Source organism: Sarcophilus harrisii, chromosome 4 (assembly GCF_902635505.1).
Source record: "Sarcophilus harrisii chromosome 4, mSarHar1.11, whole genome shotgun sequence".
In the NCBI taxonomy this organism is placed as follows: Eukaryota; Metazoa; Chordata; class Mammalia; order Dasyuromorphia; family Dasyuridae; genus Sarcophilus; species Sarcophilus harrisii.
This window is the reverse complement of record NC_045429.1, coordinates 437,471,110-437,491,740: the sequence shown is the minus strand read 5'-3', so window position 1 is coordinate 437,491,740 and position 20,631 is coordinate 437,471,110. Positions and strand designations below refer to the sequence as shown.

Sequence of the window (20,631 nt, the reverse complement as noted above, 5' to 3'; positions counted from 1 at the left end):
AAATAAAATACTACCAAAGAGATTCAGCAATATATAACAAAGATCATACACTATGACCAGGTGGGATTTATACCAGGAATCCAGGGATGCTTCAATATTGGGGAAACTATCAACATAATTGACCATGGTACAGATAATCATATGATTAAAGGCAGAAAAAGCCTTTGACAAAATACAGCACCCAATCCTATTAGAAACATTGGATGGCATAGGAATAAATGAAGTTTACCTTAAAATGATAAGTAATATTTATCTAAAACTACCAGTAAGCATTATCTGTAATGAGAATAAACTAGAAGCCTTCCTAGTACAATCAGGGGTGAAGCAAAGATGGCCATTATCATCTCTATGATTCAATATTATTCTAGAAATGTTAGCTATAGCAAGAAGAGAATAAAAATAAGTTAAAGGAATTAGAATGAGCAATGAAGAAGCAAAACCCATTCTTTACAGATAATGATGTTAGACTTAGAAAATCAACTAAAACACTTCTTGAAATTATTAACAACTCTGACAAAATTTCATTAAATAAAAATAAACCCACAGAAATCATCAGCAATTCTATATATTACCAATAAAGTCCAGCAACAAGAGATAAAAAGATAAATTGCATTTAAAATAGCTGTAGACAACATAACATATCTGGGAGTCTATCTGCCAAGATAAACCCAAGAGCTATATGAACTCAACTAATAAAACGCTTTTCACACAAATAAAATCAGAGCTAAACAATTGGAAAAAAATATTAATTGATCACGGATAGACCAAGTCAATATAATAAAAATGACAATTCTACCCATATTAATCTATTTGTTCAGTGTCATATCTATGAAACTATCAAAAAAATTATAGAGCTAGAAAAAATAATGGCAAGATTCATCTGGAAGAACAAAAGCTCAAGAATATCAAGTGTACCAATGAGGGAAAAATGTGAAAAAAGATGGCCTACTCAGTAATTACCAAAACAATATAGTATTGGCTAAGAAATATAGTAGTAGATCATTAGAAAAGGTTAGATACAAATTACATCAGAGTAAATGACCATAGTAATAATACATGATAAACCCAAAGATCCAAGCTTTTGAATCAGAAACTCATTATCGGATGAAAGTTCTGGGAAAACTAGGAAATAACATGGCAGAATTTAAGTATAGCATCTCACACTATATACCAAGATAAAATCAAAATGGGTACATGATTTACATATAGAGTGATACCATTAGCAAATTAAGAGAAAATGGAATGCTTTTCCATCAAATTTGTGGGTAAGGGAAGACTTGAGGACCAAAGAAGATATAGAGAACATTACAAAAGATGAAATAGATAATTTTGATTACATAAAATTAAAAAGACTCTTAGTAAACAAAACCAATGCAACCAGAAGTATAAAGAAAGCAGAAAACTGGGGAGTGGGGGTGGGATTTGCAACAGGTTATCTCTGATAACATCTCTCATCTCTCAAATACAGGGAGAACTGGGTCAAATTTATAAAAATACAAGATATCCCTTAATTGAAAATCAAAAGATATGAACAAGCAGTTTTCAAATAAAGAAATCAAAGCTATCTATAGTTATAGGAAAAACTATTCTAAATCACTACTAAAAATGCAAATTAAAATAATTCTGAGGTACCCCCTATGCCAATCAGAGTGGTTAATAGGAAAAAAAAAAAAGCAAATGACAAATGTTGAAGGGGATGTGAAAAAACTGGGACATTAACACATTGCTGGTAGAGGTGTGAACTAATCCAACTTTTCTGAAGAACAATTCGGAACTATGCTCAAAAGGCTATAAAATTGTGTATACCATCTGATCCAGGAATACTAGTCTATATCCCAAAGATACCCCCCCAAAAGGGGAAAGGACTTATGTATGCAGAAATATTTGTAGCAGCTCTTTTTGTGGTAGTTCAGAATTGGAAATTGGAGAGATGTCCAACAATTGGGGAATGGTTAAACAAGCTGATATTTGATTATAATGGAATATTGCTGTGCTATAAAAAATGACAAGTTAAGAAGATTTCAGAAAAACCTGGAAAAATGTTTATGAACTGATGCATAATGAAGTGAACAGAACAAAGAGAAAATCATACACAGTAATAGCAAAATTGTTCTATGAAGAACTGTGACTGCTTTTCTCAGCAACACAATCCCAAAAAACTAATGAATACAGTCAATTTTTAGAGAAACAACTGATATTGATTGAATACAGACTGAACATGCTCTTTTTTCAGTTTCATTCTCTTATTTTTTTCTTTTATTCAAGTCTTCTTGTACCAAATGACTAATATGGAAATGTCTTATATAACTGCACACATGTAACCTATATCTGATTGCTTATCAAATCAGGGAGGTAAAAAGGGTGGGGAGGAGAGGAGGGAGGGGCAGAATTTGGAAGTCAAAACTTTAAAGAAAAATGTTAAAGGAAAAAAAAAGAGGCTTTGAGCTAAGGGCTACTGACTCCAGAGCCGATGCTCTTTCTACTACTATGATATTGCCTCCATGTAGATTCATCCATGCTTTCTTTTCACTGTGCAATGATTCTCCCTTTCTAGTAGGCAGGTATGCATTTGTCTGACCTGAGACTGACTGGGCCAGCAAAAATATGAGACCCAGAAATCTCAGGAGCAAATATCATTCCCTAATATGGTTCCCAGTTAGCTAAATAAGAGCGATGCTCCCCTTTATCCCTTTTATCTATTGGGAGGTGGGTGGGTACAGTTCCTAACACCCACAAACCATCTGCTTTATGCGTCAGAAAGAGACTTTCCTAGGACAACTAGTCCGCATAGGCTTCTCTGCTAGTGTGGCCTGCCTGGGGAATTAAGGGTGGGGAAGGAGCAAGGAAGAAGGAGAAAATGGCTCTTCTGTTCCTTAGAAAAGGAAAAAGAAAACTGAGAAAGAAAATTGTCACAAAGTAGCTTAACTTTAAATTTTATTATATCTTCCAAAAAAGGGAGGAGAGTTTCTTCTCAAGTTCCCTAACTTATTTGCCAACAGCTTTATCAGCCAACAGCTTTCCAGCTGAGAGATAGCTCCCCTAAGCAAACACAATGGCAGCCATCTGAACAATAGGCATGATGGAATATGGAACTGAGGACTCTGGGTTATAAGGCCTATCTGATGAGAATTTGCAAATGAAGGACTGTATTCCGACTTTTAAGGGGGACAGAAATGTAATGGTATGAACATGTGGGAAGATCACAGGGTCCTATTTTTATAGCAGAAAGAATTTAGAGGACATTGATGTCCTCATGATGAGAAAACTGAGATTAAGTGGCTTGTTAAGGGTCACAAAGCTACTAAGTATTTGAGGCAGGATTTGAACCTTCCTGATATCATTCCATTGCTCCATCTACTGTGACAGACTGCTTCGGAAAAGCACTGGAGAACATCCACAATGATAAGGGGTCTAGAAACCATGTCAAATAAGGAACCGTTGAGGTGACTGGAAATGGATAAGATTTTCAATTCAGAGATTGATAGGATCTCAGAGATCATTGAACCCAACTCTATCATTCTATACATGAGAAATCTAAGAATTCTAGTCCAAGTCATTCATTCCACAGATGAGGAAACGAAGGCCCTGGGATGTCAAGGAATAAATAGCCGAGCCGGATTCTATAAACTCCAAACCCTGTGTTCTTCCCTGACATCATGTTTAACCCAGAAAAGAGAAGACTTAGGCAAGAGTCCTTTCAAAAATCTGAAGGGTTTTCATGTGGAAAAGGGAGTAGACTTAAACTGTGTTGATTGGAAGAACTAGGCAAGGTGGGTGGATGTTACACAGACCCAGGTTTAGACATGATACAAAAAGGGAAGAATTTTCTAAAAGTGATCTAGCAAAAGAATGTGCTGTCTCGCTGTGGGAATATGCACGCTTCCCGTCAGTGATAGTAATCCAGGAGAAGGAGCTGCCCATCTGGCAGACAGGCTAGAGGAGCAATTCATTCGTGGGCTGGAATCAAGAACCCGGGATGAAGACTCATTCATAGATTAGAGCTGGGAAGGATGTCTGCAGCCATCTCCACCAGTCTCACTTTCCAGAGGAGATTAAGAGACTTGCCTGGTATTACAAAGTCTGAGGCAGGTGAACTCAGACCTTCCTGCCGTGATTGCACAGGGCTTCAAAGCCTATGCCTCTAACTCCAATTTAGTACTTCAAGGGGCAGAACGAGCATCAGATTCCAGGGCCTCGGTTGCCAAATGTAGAATTTGCCTATTGCCGCCCTCCCTTCCCAAAATGCATCCTCACCGCACCAGCCAAGAATCTGGGTGTGATGAGCTGAGATGCAGCCATTAGATTTTAGAATTCCAAAGCAGTTTGGCATACTGCTGACCTCAGCATCAACTGAGTCTCACCAGCAGAAAGCTCCAGCTCCTTCTCCTTCTCTCCCACCTGTCTGAAGCTGAAAACTATAGCTCCCCTGCTCTGCCAAGGTCAAGAAGTTCCTTCCATTTAAAGATAGTTGCTGATCCTCCCAACTCCCAGTTCTGGGAAGGAAGGATTCCAAAAAGTAAAGAGCGCCAGCAGACCACATTCCCCCTCCTCATCCTTCTGACAGCCTTAACCAATCATTATCCATTTACTACCTGATCATGGAGTCAAGAGTTCTGAATTTGAATCTGATTCCAGGTACTTCTAAGCAGTTTCACAGGATCAGGGATTTTCAAAGTTGCAAAGGGCCTCCAAGGTCATTCTTTGCCCAATCCCCTCATTTTCCAAATGAGGGAACTGAGAACCAGAGAGATTCAGTAATTTAATAGCTAATGATAGCAATGGCTAACATTTATTTAGCACTTAACCAGGCATGGTGCTAAGCACTTTATAATTATCTCCCCTGATATCAGCTCACAACGGGGAGGTAGGGGCTATTATTTTCACCATTTTACAGATGAAGAAACTTTAGCAGACGCAGGTGAAGTGACTTATCCAGAGTCATAAAACTATTAAGTGTCTGAGGCCGAACTTATAGAACGTAAGTGAAAGCCTGTGTCCCTGTGCTGAGGCATCTAACATTCCATAAGCAGCAATCAACCAACATTTATTAAACCTTTATGTTGCACAAGAGCATCAAGGGCTCACAAAACAGTGTCCTTATAGAGCTCCCAGGATATGCAGAAAGATAAGGTGACAGATAACAAACTGTTAAGACAGAATACAGACCCAGGGCATTAGAGAGATGGACACTAGGTGATCTCTCCCTTCTCCTCTTTCTATTGTTGTTGCTGCTGTTGCTGCTGCTACTGCCTGACTGCTGCTGATTCTTGCTGTTTCTAGTTGTTGCTGCCTACTGCTGCTGCTGTAGCTGCTGTCACTACCACTATTACTGTTGCTGCTACTGCTGCTACTATTAACTACTACTAACAAACTACTATTACTATTACTACTACTACTAGTAGTTACTACTGTTACTACTACTACTACTACTACTGTTGCTAGTGCTAAACTCTGTCTGGCCTTCATTCCAACAGCCAAGAAGGGGTTCCTGTCTGTCTGCCCTTCACTTTCCTTAAGTTCTTGTTTCCCATCTGAAGGACCCTCCTGACTCTGGACTACTTTGCTGACCAGGGAACTCCAAGAATGCAGGAGCTCAGGTTCTAAGCCCTTCCAGCTTCCCCAGGCTCCACAGATGACTCACCCAGGTTCCTCCCCCATCCCTGGGGAGGTGTTTTCCAGAATCTTATCTAAAGAAATGTGAAAGCCATAAAGCAATCTTGAACTCCTGGAGCAGGGAATTAGCAGAGTAAGGGAAGCTGAGGGTAGAAGAACTGATGAGGATTGAATTGTTGTTACTTGGAGCATTTAGGGGAGGGGATCACGTGACCCTCCAGGGCCTCAGTTTCCTCCTTTGCAAAATGAAAGAGTCAGATTTGCTGCTGCTGCTATTGGTTAGTCACTTTTCAGTCATGTCCTACTCTTTGGGTCCATCTAGGGTTTTCTTGGTAAAGACACTGAACTAGTTTGCCATTTCCTCATTGACAGAGAGTTAAGATGTAGAGGGCTGAAACTCTGAATCAGATAAGAGAGCACTTAAGGCTACCTATTCGATGTGAGACAATGGCTCATTAACATGTATTTGGATGATGGCTATCCTCACCATTGGTGCTTGCTGAACGTTTGGTAGTAAGATAATTGTAGACAAGGATTAGAGGGCAGAGGGAGAGAAGTCAGAGGCACTTGGCAGCAGGATGAGGAGGAGAGAGGCTGGAGACTCCGGACTCCAGAATGCAGGATACATCTTTGGCAGCTTGCCTGCCTCCTTCACTTCTCCCCTTAAAGACCAAGGACTTTGGTTTATCCTGACTCTCCTGGCTCTCCAGGGCATTAGCCCATACTTTACATTAAATGATTAGCCCAGAGTCACATAGCTAGGAAGTGTCTGAGGCCAGATTTGAAATCAGGAAAGTGAGTTTTCCTTATTTATTAATATAAAGGTATCACTTATAGAATACCTACCATGTCCTAGGCACTGTGCTAAGCACCTTACAAATATCTCATTTGATTGCCATGATAAGGAGGTATATGGAGTTATTATCCCCATTTTACAGATGAGGAAGTTCAGGCCCACAGATTCAGAGACCTCCCCAGAATATTACAGCTAGTGAATATTTGAGGCCAAATTTGAACTCAAGGCATCCTGCCTCCAGAGCCCCTTAAGATCCCTTTAAGCTCTATAGTTCTGATCCAGTGAATAATAAGAGGAAGCTTTATTCCTACAAATGTTTAGGGAAGACATCATATTAGACTTGGCAATCAATAAGCATTTATCAAGTCAAAAGATCTGAGTTCAAATCCCAGATAAGCCATTTAATACCTGAGTAACCTTGGGCAAGCAAGCCCCTCCCCCCCAGAGACTCTCATTTTCCCAATTTGTAAAATGTGGGGAGAAGAAGCTCTATATCTATGCCCCTCTGAATGAGAGGGGGTTATCCCATTAAGGCACCATGCTATAGAAGAAAGAATGAATTTCCTGTCAAAGGCTCCGAGTTCATGTTTTACCATTTGTGACTAAGTGATCAAATCCCTCCCTTTTCTAAGGCCTATAAAAGGAGGAAGTCTCACCGGATAAGGACTCTTCCATTTGGATCCTATTTCGGATGAGTGTGACTTTGCTAAGTATCCTCTCAGAGGCTGAGTTGTTCATAAAATGAAGGAATTATACTAGATGATCCCTGGGGTCTCCCTTGCACTTCTTAACCTATGATGATAATGGTAAAGACACATACACACACACACACACACACACACACACACACACACACACAGATACACAGACACGCAGACAGCTCTCAGGGCCAATATGTTTCTATCACAAAGGTCTGGTCTGGGAGCTCATATAGACCACACCTCTTGGAGGGGGGAGACCACAAAGCCATTTTCTCTTTTGGGAACAAGAAGGAAACCACTGCTCAGGCTCCAATAAGAGATTCCCTTAAGTCACTCAGTGAGTCCTTGGAAGGGCCAAGAAGAGGAATGAATGTTTTAAGTCCCCAGGTTAAGCTCAGTCTCCACCTGAGTGGGGGGAGACTTTGCCACTCACCTGTGGGGTAGGAAACAAGAGAGAATGTCGACACCCCAGCCCCAAAACTCTCCCAAATCTCTCCACACAAGGCCACTGACAGGCCAGAGGGCCTGGTTCCTCATAGACGCCCCAGGCTGTTGGGAAAGGGGAAGATGTGGAGGCTGCCTCAGCTGCTGTTCACATGGGCAGACCTCAAGGCTAGTGGCTCTGGAGAACAGCAGAGCGACAGCCAAAGGAAGCAGGAACAGGGGCTCTGGGGGCCTCAGATGGTTCCCTTTTTGAGCTAGCATGGAGAGAACTCTTAGCTACCTTGTATACCCAGGACCATATGTATATGGCATCTGTCTGTCTTGTCTCTCTCTGTCTTCTGTCTCTGTCCTCTCTCTCTTACAGTAAGTTTTTATAGATGTCCCCCTTTTTTTTAACACCATCATAATTTCCCCCATGTTCTTCCCCATCCAAAAGCACTCCCATAAAACAAATAATATCTTTAAAGACAACAAAAGGGAAAATTCATAACTGATCAATACATTGAAAAGGTTTGAAACTATGTGCAATGTAGCCCATTTGTGGACCTCCCACTTCTACAAAGTGGAGCGGGGGTGGGCATGTGCACTTGGGGCTTCCAAGACAATCGCTGATTGGTACAAGGAAAAGGAAGGGCCACGATGGGCTTCTTCTTCATCTTCTAGGTTTTCCAGCATCTCATGGCACTTTGACCCTTTCAGCTTCCCATCAAGGCAGGGAAAGAGCAAGGAATGCCTCCCTCACCAATCTGAGCAGGGAGATGCTGAGGGCCAGAGGGGCAAAATGATTGGTTCAAGCTTGGAACCCAGGCTGAGGATCAAATGAGCCAACAACTGTACAGCACTTAATATATAACATAATATTACAAAATAAAACAGTATATCTGTAATACCCTTCCGTTCCTTCCTTCCTCTTTCCTTCCCTCTCTACTTCTCCCCTCTCCCTCCTTTCCTCACTCCTTCTCTTTCTTTCTCTGCCCTACAATATATGCTCTGCTGACTCTTGCTGCTTCTCACAAAAGACTTTCCATCTGCCGTCTCTCTGTCAGGAGGGACACTGGCCATCACCGTGTCTGGGATGCTCTCTTTCCTCCTAGCGGAGGCCCTTTCCAGCCTGAGCCGGCGAGAGCCTTGCCCTGGAGCACTACCTTCCACGTACTGGGCAAACACCCACTTATTCATACTCTTGCTCCCTCAGAATGCATGTTCCTTAAGACTTTTTGTACTTGGCACAAAACGAGCACTTTAATAAGTGTTTGCAGATTGATTCTTCCCAAGGATGTTGGGAGGTTGAATGGAGGCTACCTGGGAGGGTCCACAGCTCTCCAAGACAATGCAGCCGCTGGCACTTCTTAGTTGCAGGCCCAAGGTTTCCACAGCCCCATCCTCGCCCATGAGAGGCGAGGCCTCTCGGGCCTCAAGGCCGAGCCCTGCCATTGCCCGCCCTCCCAGCCAGGGCACACACTGGCATCCAGGCTGCCAGCCCCACGGTGTCTAACCAGAGCTCAACAGGAGCCTGGAATGCACAAGATTACTTAATCCTCAAGACAGGCAGCAATTCCCCATTCCCTGCTCCCCAGGGCAGGGACAAAGAAACAAGGAAGGACTTGTTTCCCCATGAACATATGTGTGTGTGTGTGTGTGTGTGTGTGTGTGTATGTATGCACATAAACACACACAACACAACCAAATCACACAAGGCACTGAGAGAACTCTCATAACCAGGAAGTGAAAAGAGAACATTCAAATCATCTGGGAGGAGGAAGATAGATGGGAGTTTGGAGGAAACAATAAAAACAGAACACAGGAAAAAAGGCAGTTGAGGGATCCGGCTTCTTCCCCCTTGAAAACACACACACACACGCATCCCTTCCTCCCACACTGGCCAATGACATGCAAACCCTGTGGGCAATCAGGGAGGGAAATGTCCCCTTTCAATTTTGAGGTCCTTTCCCCACCTTGTCTCTGGGCTCCTCTGGCTGCCAGGGGATCCCGGCCAAACTTCTGGAGCCATCGGGCAACTGCCCATTTTCCTTTACCCCAGATACAGCCAATCAGATACTGGGATGGCTGGGCCGAAAGAAGGAAGCAGGAGTCAGTACCTGTGCCATTTGTTCAAGAGAGAGGGAGAGAGAAAGAAAGAGAGAGAGAGGGAGGGAGAGGGAGAGGAGGAGGAGGAGAAGGAGAGAGAAAGGGAGAGGGAGAGGGAAAGGAAGAGGGAGAGGGGGAGAGGGAGAGGGAGAAAGGGAGAAGGAGAGGGGGAAAGGGAGAGGGAGAGGGAAAAGGAGAAGAGGAGAGGGAGAGGGAGAGAGGGGAAGGGAGAGGGAGAGGGAGAGAGACAGAGGGAGAGGGAGAGAGAGGACAGAGGGAGAGGGGGAGGGAGAGGGAGAGGGAGAGGGAGGAGAGGGAGAGTATGTGTGTGTGAAAGAGAGAGACAGAGACAGAGATAAAGAGAGATACATAGAGAAAAGGGAAGAGATGAAGAGACAGAGAGACCCTTAGAGACATTTCAAAGACACTTGAAATGAACCAGGAACCAGGAACCAGGACCTCTGGCTCTCGTTGGGGGCCGGGGAGGGGAGGAAAGGGAGGGAGCTGTGAGGTAGAGAAAACAGGAAATAACACGACCTCCGCACAGGCCACCTCAGCACAGGGGAAAAAGCGAGCGGAGGACCCAAGAGTGATCTCTTTGGAGAGAGAAGGAACCTTCAGACAAAGGTCCCGTTGCTCAGAGCCACGCTGGCCTCCATAGGCTCAGAGAGAAGCTGTCTGAGCCTGACAGATCAAAGGAGGGAGTGATGGACGTGGAGCCAGAGAACCCGGCTTTCAGTCTGGGACTCTGGCCGACTCCTAACAGCCACAGGGTCAGAGATCTGGAGTGAGATGGACTGCGGAAGTCCACAATCAACTCCACAAGTCTTTCTTTCTCCCCTTTTATATTATATTAAAAACAGAGGCCCAAGGAGCTTAAATGACAAGTAGTAAGTCAAAAATGGGCAGGATTTGAATTCAGACGGTGATTTTGTGACTGTGCTATGTTGCTTTGGTTTCCCTAACTCTAAGATGAAGGACTCTAATCCCTCCCAGTTCTATGAGGCCATGGATTAGGCAGCTGAGGAAATTGAGGGCCCTGCCTTAGGACTCTGGGAGGTCTGGGTTCAAACCCTACCTTGGACACAAAAAGCTACAGGCTCTGGACAAGTTCATTGACATGTGACCTTTATTTCCTCATTTAGAAAATGAGAAGGTTGGACTCAGTGACCTCTGAGAAGCCCTTAAGTTGATGATCTCATGAAAATAAGCTCTCAGATTCTTCCTGGCAAACCGACATTCAGACAAGTCACTGTGCAAACAAGAGCAGATTTGACAAAACTGCCATCGAGCCCTTCTGTGCCGTGCTCCCCCGACCCAGCTCAGCCATGCCCGGGGGCAATGAGCACTCCCTGCGGCCCCCGGGCTCCCTCATCTTTACCACCCAAGTGCCTGCTTTGGCTCCCAATTAGGGACTGGCATCTGTCGGCCTATTTCTGCATTTGTTGCTTATTCTCACTATTCTTTTTGTCTGTGTACCCTCCCAGAGGTGGAGGATGACTTGGTCTCCACCATTCGACACCGCATCCATCTCGTTTGGGGACCCGCCATCTGCCAGTGTGGGCAGGGCGGTGCTGCGGATGGCGAGCCAGCCCTGGCTCCCGGGCCGAGGCGCTGAGCCCCAGGGGGCTCTGGGAAATGCGCTAAGCTCCAATGCTGTCACTCAGTGACTGAGGGAGCAGCTCCCAGGGAAGGCACTTCACCAATGAAATCACTGGCCCAGTTCAAAAAACAAACAAGCGGCGCTTGTAACTTCTTAAAAGGCTCTGCCAATTACCGACTCAGCCACCAGACGGGGGAGCGCAGGCAACCTCCCCATTTGGGGATGAAGAGGCAAGGGCACCCAGAGATGAAGTCATTTGCCTCAAGCCCCCAAGGACACTGGGTGGGTGGGGAAGGAAAAGGCAGCCAGGGGGATTTGCAGAGGCCCAGGCAGCGCAGGAAGGGGCTTGGGCCTCCAGCTGCCTCCTGCTCAGAGGGAGGGACCCAGGCCATCTCCCCTTCTTCCTTTAATCAAAGAAGACCTTGGAAACTTTGGGCCGGGGGCATATGAGGTCCAAGCCTGTCCTGGGGGTGTGCTCGGAACCGGCCCACCGCACAAAGCGTGCGGGGGACTCCCAGGGGGAGACGTACCCTCCTCCCTCCCTCCTCTTAACTCCACAAAGCAAAGTGGCGCAATCTGACCACAGAGGGACCGGAGGACCCCGTGTGCACTCACCAGCAGCAGAGCTTCCAGCTGGTTGATATAGATCTCCTCACTGGCCAGGAAGCCCGAGAGAACCAGCTTCCTCATTTCCAGTCCTTTCCCTGCCTCCACCTGAGGAGAGAAAAAACAAGTCGGTTCATGAGGAAAAAGGTTTAAAAAGTCAGTTTTCCCTGGGCTGGCTCCTTGGGATGTCCCGCTCCAAGGATCCACAGTCAGTCCTCCGGGACCTCCCACAGAGCCCTCATGCCCCAATGGCTCTGTGCCCAAGCCCAGGCCAGAGTTCTCAAGACTCTTGCTTTGAACGGGGCTGTTTCTGCCTATCTATGACTTCTAGTACTTAGCGCAGTCCTTGACTTAGCAGTTTAAAAAATCTAGATCAATGGCTGTTGTTACTAACAATAGGACAATAATCACAATCTTGGGGGCTGTGTATTGAGTGCCAGGATCCAACCAAGGGCCATTAACTGTTCCCAACTGGGACTGTTCTGTCCAAGATAATGATATCACCTGAATTCAAGCAAGATGATGGCATAGAGTGTTAGGCTTGGAGTCAGGAAGATGAGAATTCAAATCCTACCTTAGACACAAGATCTAGAATAAGTTACTCTATAAAGAGGAGCAGGAAATTAGAGAATTAAGAAACAGGGTCACTGAGCCATAGGATTTAGAGGTAGATGAGGTTTATTTAGCCGGAATCTCTCATTTCACAGATGAAGAAACCGAGAGAGGCCCAGAGATGGCTGATGCAACCCACCCCTACCTGCTGTTTGAAAGAGGGACAGGAACATCAACACTCATTATTCTGGGGAAACTAAGGCATCCAGGTGCCAGGGGAGCGAGCAGGTTTGGGAAGAGAATAGCAAGGATTTAAAGGCCTTGCAATTCAGCTAATTTCTTTTTTAAAGACTTCCTTTTCCAAAGGCAACTTTTAGGTTGACTATAATCAGTTTATTTTCACATCTTTACCTCACTGGGACCTAGAGAACTAGGGGGACCCTACATTTATAACCAGAGGATCCAGATTCAAATTATGCCTTTGCTACATGGCCTTCAAGCAATTTAAGCTCATGGGGCTTTAGCTTTGTCATCTGTGAAATAAGACCTGACGCTCCTTCCAGCTTGTCCACTAAGAGCCTCTGAGACGTGCCTGTCTCAACTATTGATCCTGGCTTTCCAGGTCAGGGAAATGCAGGGCAGAAAACGTAATAGTGAGAGCTATTGCTGGGACTCTAGGCTCTCAAACCGGGGGGTCTGGATTCTTTCTGTGCCCCGGATCCCTCTGGAAGTCAAGTTTAGAGAAGACCACGGGCCCTCCTTAGGATCATGTTGTAAAATGCATAAAAGAAAATGTACAAGATTACAAAAAGAAGCCATTCTACTGGAATATGGTTATCAAGAGAAAGAATTTTCTTTTTAAGTTTAAGAATGTTTACTTTACAGAGTGGGAGGGAGAGAGTGACCTGCCCTTGGAACAACCAACATCCCTGGCTCTTCCCAAGAAACAATCACAGCGTCTCCAAGTGTCCACCCCAGGTGGGACAGTGTCACTAGACCCTCCCCAAGACTCGGGTTCCCTCTTCGTGACTCCCCAAACCAACCCCCTCCCATCTTCCAAAATGACATTTCTTCTTCTCCTCTGGGAATTGACAAGACTCCAGCTGTGGCTCCGTTCAGCTTCCTACATTAAACTTGTGAATGAATCAGAAAATCCAACCACTCCTGCAGCCTATTATTACTCTCACTGTTCCTGTTGTCAGAGATAGCACTAATCAAGCCTGTGGATGAACCTGAACCTCCTTGCCACTGTCATTACTGTTATGTTATTACAATGAATATATTTGTCATTGTCACTCTCCTCATCACGACCAGCACAATGATCATCTCATTTGATCCTCACCACAACCCAAGAGGTCAAGTGTTCTCACTACCCCCATTTGACAAATGAGGAGACTGAGGCAAATAGAGATGGACTTGTCTCAGGTCACCCAGTAAGTACCTGAAGCCCGATTTGAAGTCAGCTCTTCCTGATTCTAGCCTAGGGTTCTAGCTACTGAGCCTCCTGATCCCTGGCTGAGCCCTGATCGTTTGCCCAGGAGACGCGATTCAGTTATAACTAAGGCAGGCAGGGAGCCAGTGGCAAGATTTATCACCAGTAGGCTGGCCGTGGTATAATGGATTCTTCTCCCATGGCAACCCATGAAACAATGAAAAAATCTTAAATAGTTCTTAATCCCAGGAGACGCTCTTCTATTTCCAGGATGCTGGTGGGGAAATAGCATGGACAAGCCACTGTTTAGCCATTTTATGAAAAGCAAGGCAGGGGGACGTATGGAGGCTAAAAGTGGGCCTGAGCTTGGAAGGCCTGAATTAGAGCCTTGGTCCGAGATCTCCTAGCACTAACTGGGCTCTAGGCACTTTTCAGAGCTCTAGGTAATTTTCTAAGCCAACAAGGACAGAGAGGGAGCTGGACGGAGGCTGGAGTTCCTGATGCCATAAGCACAGGGAGAGGGGCAGGATCTGCCAACTCCATGATTTAGAGACCACCTGGATGGGGAACATTCACCACCCCCACCCCTTGCCAATATGCATCAAGAGTTTGTACTGGAAGCCAAGTCTTGCCGACCCTGAGCCAACTCTCCAGCTGCTGGGTCATGTTAAATTCTCCGTACTCTCCATCTGACATCATGGTCCCCTAAGCTGGGATACTTTTTAAGAACAAAACAGCATCAGTACTGAAATTCTCATTGAATATAGGCGAGTATTGTTACCCATCCATCCCTATTTGTGCAGTTACAAAGATGTGCTGGGGCCATACTTTCTCAAGTGGGATAAACTCTGAGAAAAAGAACCAATCCCAGGTGTGTAAACCAGACAACAGGAAGCACAACTTGGTGGGACATTTGACTACCTTGCACTCTCTGATGAGCGTGAACAAAAATACCACAGCAGAGATAACCACAGCTCAATCATCACCTATTGTGGAACACAGATCGGAGCAATTCTACAAGTCCAGATAGAGCTTTGGGCCTGGAGTCAGGTAGATCTGAGTTCAAATCCAGCCTTAGATACTCACTGGCTGTGGCACCCTGGGCAAGTCACTTCACCCTGTTTTCCTCAATTTCCTCATCTGTCAAAGCCATCCGTTTCCTTCTCATCCTGGAGAAGGAAATGGTAAACCCATTCCAGTGCTGCTGCCAAGAAAACCCCAACAGGGTCACAAAGTGTGATGCATGACTGAAATGACTGAACCTATTCTTTGATTTTCCATGAGAAGGGGAATGTAAAAGGTGGGGCAAAGTCTTTCAGAAAATGTATTTTGAGAAATAAAAGAAAACAAAGGTTTAAAAACTATTCAATAGCCTTATAGAGCATGAATGCGTTTTTCCAAGAGAGAAACTAAGCAGAACAAAATGAAACTAACTCTGAGTTAACAGACAGGAAATGGCTGATGATTATTAACATAAGAGTCACATCAAAATCAGCTGTTTGGGCACAGTCAGCCCATTGACTAGTGAGAGGAAAGGCCCTTCAGTGGCTCATTCGAAAAGAAGCTTTTGAGGAGAAGAAGGTATTGTGAACAAGTGCACTGTAACCTCACAAACAAGTCTTCGAGGTGGAAACTTGGGAAAGGGAAACTGGGGCTTCCTAAGGCTGAGACGAGGTCTTTGATCACAACACCAGCATTTCTAGACTGATTTACATTGACCAGTGCTTAGCACACAGTAGGTGCATATTAAATATTTTTTTGATTGATCTATTTCCATTATCAGTGAATCTTTAGAACATGGACAAAGGTCCTATGGGATTAAAGGGAACTTTAAAGGAACTTGAGTTCCACTTAATCCAAACCCCACATTCTCAAGTTGAGAAAACCAAGGCGACAGTGGTTAAGTGATGTGCTCAATGTCATGACATAGCTAACAAGGAGCAGAGCAGATCCCCCAACTCCAAACATTTCCCACTGTACCATGTCTCTTTGAGACACTATCAATGGGGGTGTTCACAGAGACACAACACATGGCAACCAAGATCAATACTAACTCCCTACTTCACCACCAAAGAGTCATCAACACTCTGAAATACCCCCCCCCCGTAACCATACACCAGCATTTCCTGAGTCACCCCCATCCCCCTCTCCTCCCCAGAGAAGCGATCCAAACCACCTCCTTGTCCTTGTCCTAACTCTCTGGTGTCTATTAATGGCATCAAACATTCTCTCAGTCAGAAGATTCAGTTCCTCGAATCCCCCTCTCCCTCATATGAGCCCCAGAGATTCTTTCTTCATAGTGATACTGACAACTGCCTTTTCCTCTCACCACTAACCTTATCACCTGATAATAGCCTGATAATACTGCAATAGCTTCTTTTTAAAAAAACCTAATTTTGATTTTGTCATTCTGAACTTAACAACTATCACCAGACCTTATCCAAAGAAAAAGAAGCTTCAATAGAAAATCCTGAGTCACTGTTACATCCAGCTTGTTTTACCCGTTTTCAGACTGCAATCTCTCCATTACAAAACATCGCACGCAATGTCAGCAGGTTTTTAAAACACCGGCCTCCTTTTGTGGTAGCAAAGGGCTGCCACCAAAGGAGATGCCCCTCCACTGAAGACGGCGAAACTGATAATGAATGGAATGGATATTACTGTGCCTGAAAAAAGATAAACAGGAAGAATCCAGAGAACAATGGAAACCTTGCATGAACAGACTCAAATTAAGCACCTAGAGGTAGAAAAGCATTTATAGCAAATCTTTTTGTACTGACAAAAAACTGGGACTGGGAGTCCATCACTCGGGTTAAAAGCTTGACAAATAATGGCATGTGAATGAAAGGGATTATTATTGGGCTATATGAAATGGTGAAAGGGACAGGTTTGGAGGTACCTGAGAAAATATGTATGAACTGAACTAAAGTGAAGCGAGCAGAACCAGGAAATAATTCATACCAACACCATAAAGATAAAGAACTTCAAAAGATTTAAGAACTCTGGTCTAGGCAATGATCTGGAATCCAGGATTCCAGAGAATTCGCCATGGAGGAAGGCTACCCATCTCCTGCCAGAGGGGTATGGAGTTAGGATTTAAAATCACACACACAGCATGGAAATTTGTTTTCCCCACAAACTGAGGCCAAGTGAAACAACTAGAACCAAGAAAACATTGTACACAGTAACAGCAGGATTGTGCAGTGATCAACTATGAAAAACTTGGTTCCTCTCAGCAGTTCAATGATCCAAGGCAATTGCAAAAATCATTGAATAGAAAACGCCATCTGCATCTAAAGAAAGAGCTATGGAGAGTGGATGGAAATCGACATATGCTATGTTCGCTTTTTTTCCTTTTTCTTTTTTTTTTTGCCCTTGTGGTTTTCCCCTTTTGTTCTGATTTTTTGTCTCTCAACATGACTCATAAAGAAATGTGAATTTTGAAAAAATAATGTACACGTATAACCAGAAAAAAAGAAAGCAATAAAAAAGGAAAAAAAAAAACACAATTGTTTTCCTTGATTGTATACAAGAATTTTTTAAAAACTGGGGGGGGGGGTAGAAAAAATGCACATTTGTTCATTGAAAAATAAAAGGAAAAAATGAAGGAAGCAGAACCAGGAAACTTATAAGTATGATGGCTACAAAAAGGCAAAAGAAAACAAAAATTAAGTTGACCACCATATAATTATAATGACCAACCTTATTTCTGAACAAAAAATATGAGAATTTGCCTCCCTTCTGTTCTTACAGAATTGAGGGACTATGAATATAGAAACTGGCATATATTATAGGATCTGGTTAATGTGGTATTGTTAATTTTACTGTAGCTTCCCCCCTCCCTTTTCTTTTCTTATTTTTTGTAGCAAGAGACAAATTACCAGGGTGATAGAAAGAAAAGAACTATTTGGGGAAAATAGAGGTAATGTGAAAATTTTCAAATCCATTTCTAAAAATAATAAACATCCAGCAGCATATGTTTCACCCCCTACTCAAAAACCTTCCCTGGTTCCCTGCTGCTCTCAGGACAAAGTCCAAACTTTTTCTTTAGCTTGGTATTTAAGGTATGTCCCAATCTGGCTCAAACTTTATTTAATTCCAAAGGGATTTACCAGGGGTTTTACTATGTGCAAGAAGCAAAGCTGAGAAAGACCAGGCATGTCTCAGGCCCATGGGTTTATACTTTATTTCACTGGCAATGAGGAAAATGAAGGCTTTTGAGCCTGGCTGGGATGTGGTCAGAGCAGTGCATCAATCAATTAGTGAGCACTTGCTAAGCACCTCCTATATGTATGGGGGTACACAAAAAAGGCAGAACAGTCCTTATGCCTTCAAAAGGGCAAATGAAGGGAGACAAAGTTCTCTCTCTCTCTCTCTCTCTCTCTCTCTCTCTCTCTCTCTCTCTCTCTCTCTCCTCTCTCTCTCCCTCCCTCCCCCCCCTCTCTCACACACACACACACACACACACACACACACACACACTCTCTCTCTCTCTCTCTCTCTCTCATATACATAGTTCTGGTGAGAAGAGTTGAAAGCTCAAACTACAGATGCCACAATCAGCACAGGAAGGAAGGGAATCAGGAAAAGAGACCGACAGGACTGGGCAACCCACCATGTAAGAGAGCTAAGTGACAGAGAAGTTGGAGATGAGTATATCTGGAGAGGGACAGCCTGGGAGGGCGATGGTGCCCTCAAAAAGAAACGGCCATTAGAGAGGAAGGTTTAAGGGAGGGGACCGGGTAGAGAGATGAGTCAGCTTTGTGTGTATTTCCCTTGAGAAAATGGCAGACCATCAAGCCAGAGTAGAAGTTTGGGGCTAGAGACATAAATCTGGGCATCATCTGTGCAGAGAGGATAACTGAAATTACAGGAGCCAAGGAAAGCATTGAAGGAGAGGAATCCAGAAGAGCTACCCAAGAGAAAGGGCCGTGGACACCAATTGGACAAACCTGTAGTCCCAGAGGGATCTAAGAGCTACCCAAGAGAAAGTGCCATGGACACCGATTGGACAAACCTGTAGTCCCAGAGGGATCTATCTAATCTCCTGATGATATATTCTAGATAATCCTCTTGGGGGGCGGTGTCACATGGGATCATTAAGTTTCCAAATTTTGGAACTGGAAGAGACTTGGGGGTTCCAAATAAGGGATTTTGTTTAAACCCCTTATTTCTCAGATGAGGAAACAGCCAGCCAACATCTGGATTCATGTCCTGGAGCAGTTGGGTGACTGGTTAAATTATTTAACTCTCAGTGCCCCAGGTAACTCCATAAGATGGCCAAATTTCAGAGCGAGTGCCGGCCTGCATTGGTAGAGCAAGACTGCCTGTTGGGAATTCCCTATGACAATGAAATCACAAGTCTGTTTCCCCTATCTTGGAGCCAATCATTAATGAGCATTTACTGAGCACCTACTATGTGCCAGGTGCCATATCTGTGGCTACACTTTATTTTTTCCTAGAATGGATGCCCTACTATGTGACTGAGGCAAGTAAGTCTTAATTTCCTTACCATAAATGGTCTGGATGGCCACCTATCTGAAATGCCTACAGGTAAAATACCTACCTTCTACAAGGAGCCTTTTCCCTGGCCTGTTCCAGCTTGCTGCCTTTCCTCCAGACTGTCTCCCAATTTATCCTTGTTCATACGGAGTCTTTTGGGGGGAGGTCACTTCCCCCCTTGGATTGAGCAGGCAGGGTCTAGCTTATGCCTTTCTTTGTATTCCCAGTACTTAACCCAGTGTCAAGTACACAGTAGGAGCTTAATAAATGCATGCTCACCAACTGCTGCCTAGTTCTGGACCTCGAGTCCTTGAATTTCTTCCTCTTGTGGAGCTTCCAAAGCTCAGCCTTGCCTATGGTTTCATACTTAAGCAGGTTACTTTGTATCACTGATCCCTCTGTGTCTCTCTCTCCCCTCCCCAACTCAACTGGAAAGTAGAAACGTTTCTAGACACTTTGTTTCCTCACCAGCCTAGCACACTGACCTATATACAGGAAGCTCCATCAGACGGTTGCTGCTATCCACTGCCCCAGCGGCCGCTGAGAAAATGATTCACAGGGTCACAGATGGAGAGCTGGAAGGGACCCCAGAGGTCCACTGAGTCCCACCCCCTTCATTCTACAAATGCAGAAAATGGAAGCCTGCAGGGGTTAAACTAAACAACCAGTCCCGGATTACATGGCTAATAAGTAGTGGAACTGGGATTCCAACTGGGCCCAGGGGGTGCTGGGAAATATTTAACAACAAGCTCTCTGAAAAAGGGGGAAATGTGTATGTGATCATTCATCTTTAACGTTCTCTCCGTCACTTTTTTAAGACTAGACAATCAGAACAATAAATCAGACCCTGAGCTGGTGTAAATGCTCATGCTGCAAATTTAAGGATCGTCTCCAGGTGGCTCCAGGGTGCTCCAGCCCAGATCCCTTGGATTTCAGATCTAGAGCTTGTTTAATTGTATAAAATACTTTGGCATTTAAAAGCCCTTCCTAGCTCCCCTTCCTACTCTTCCTACCCAGTTTTCTTCTACTTTATGATTCAGCTCCCCTGGTCTACTAGCCTCACACAGGACACTCAGTTTCCCACCTTTAGGAACCGACCCCCCTGCCCAGAACGCCCTTCTTCACTTTTGCCTCCTGGCTTCTTTTTAAAACTGTTCAAATTCCATCTTCAGCAGGAGGCCTGCCCTAGCCCCATTCCTCCCTTCCACCCCCTACCCCTAGCCAACAGATGGCTTTCCAGAGTGTGTGTGTGTGTGTGTGTGTGTGTGTGTGTGTACCATAGCTCGTTCTGACC

General features: G+C 44.4%; 1 protein-coding gene across 6 annotated transcripts in view; it reads right to left on the bottom strand.

The window, feature by feature from the left end:
* The window catches only part of ABR (ABR activator of RhoGEF and GTPase), a 271,256-nt gene that overhangs the window by 97,962 nt on the left and 152,663 nt on the right, over positions 1–20,631 (bottom strand). For all 6 annotated transcript variants that reach the window (XM_031967754.1, XM_031967756.1, XM_023503698.2 and 3 more), the window contains one exon: positions 11,861–11,959. In XM_031967754.1, the coding sequence (XP_031823614.1) occupies positions 11,861–11,959 (99 nt within the window). The remainder of the gene's footprint in view (positions 1–11,860; positions 11,960–20,631) is intronic.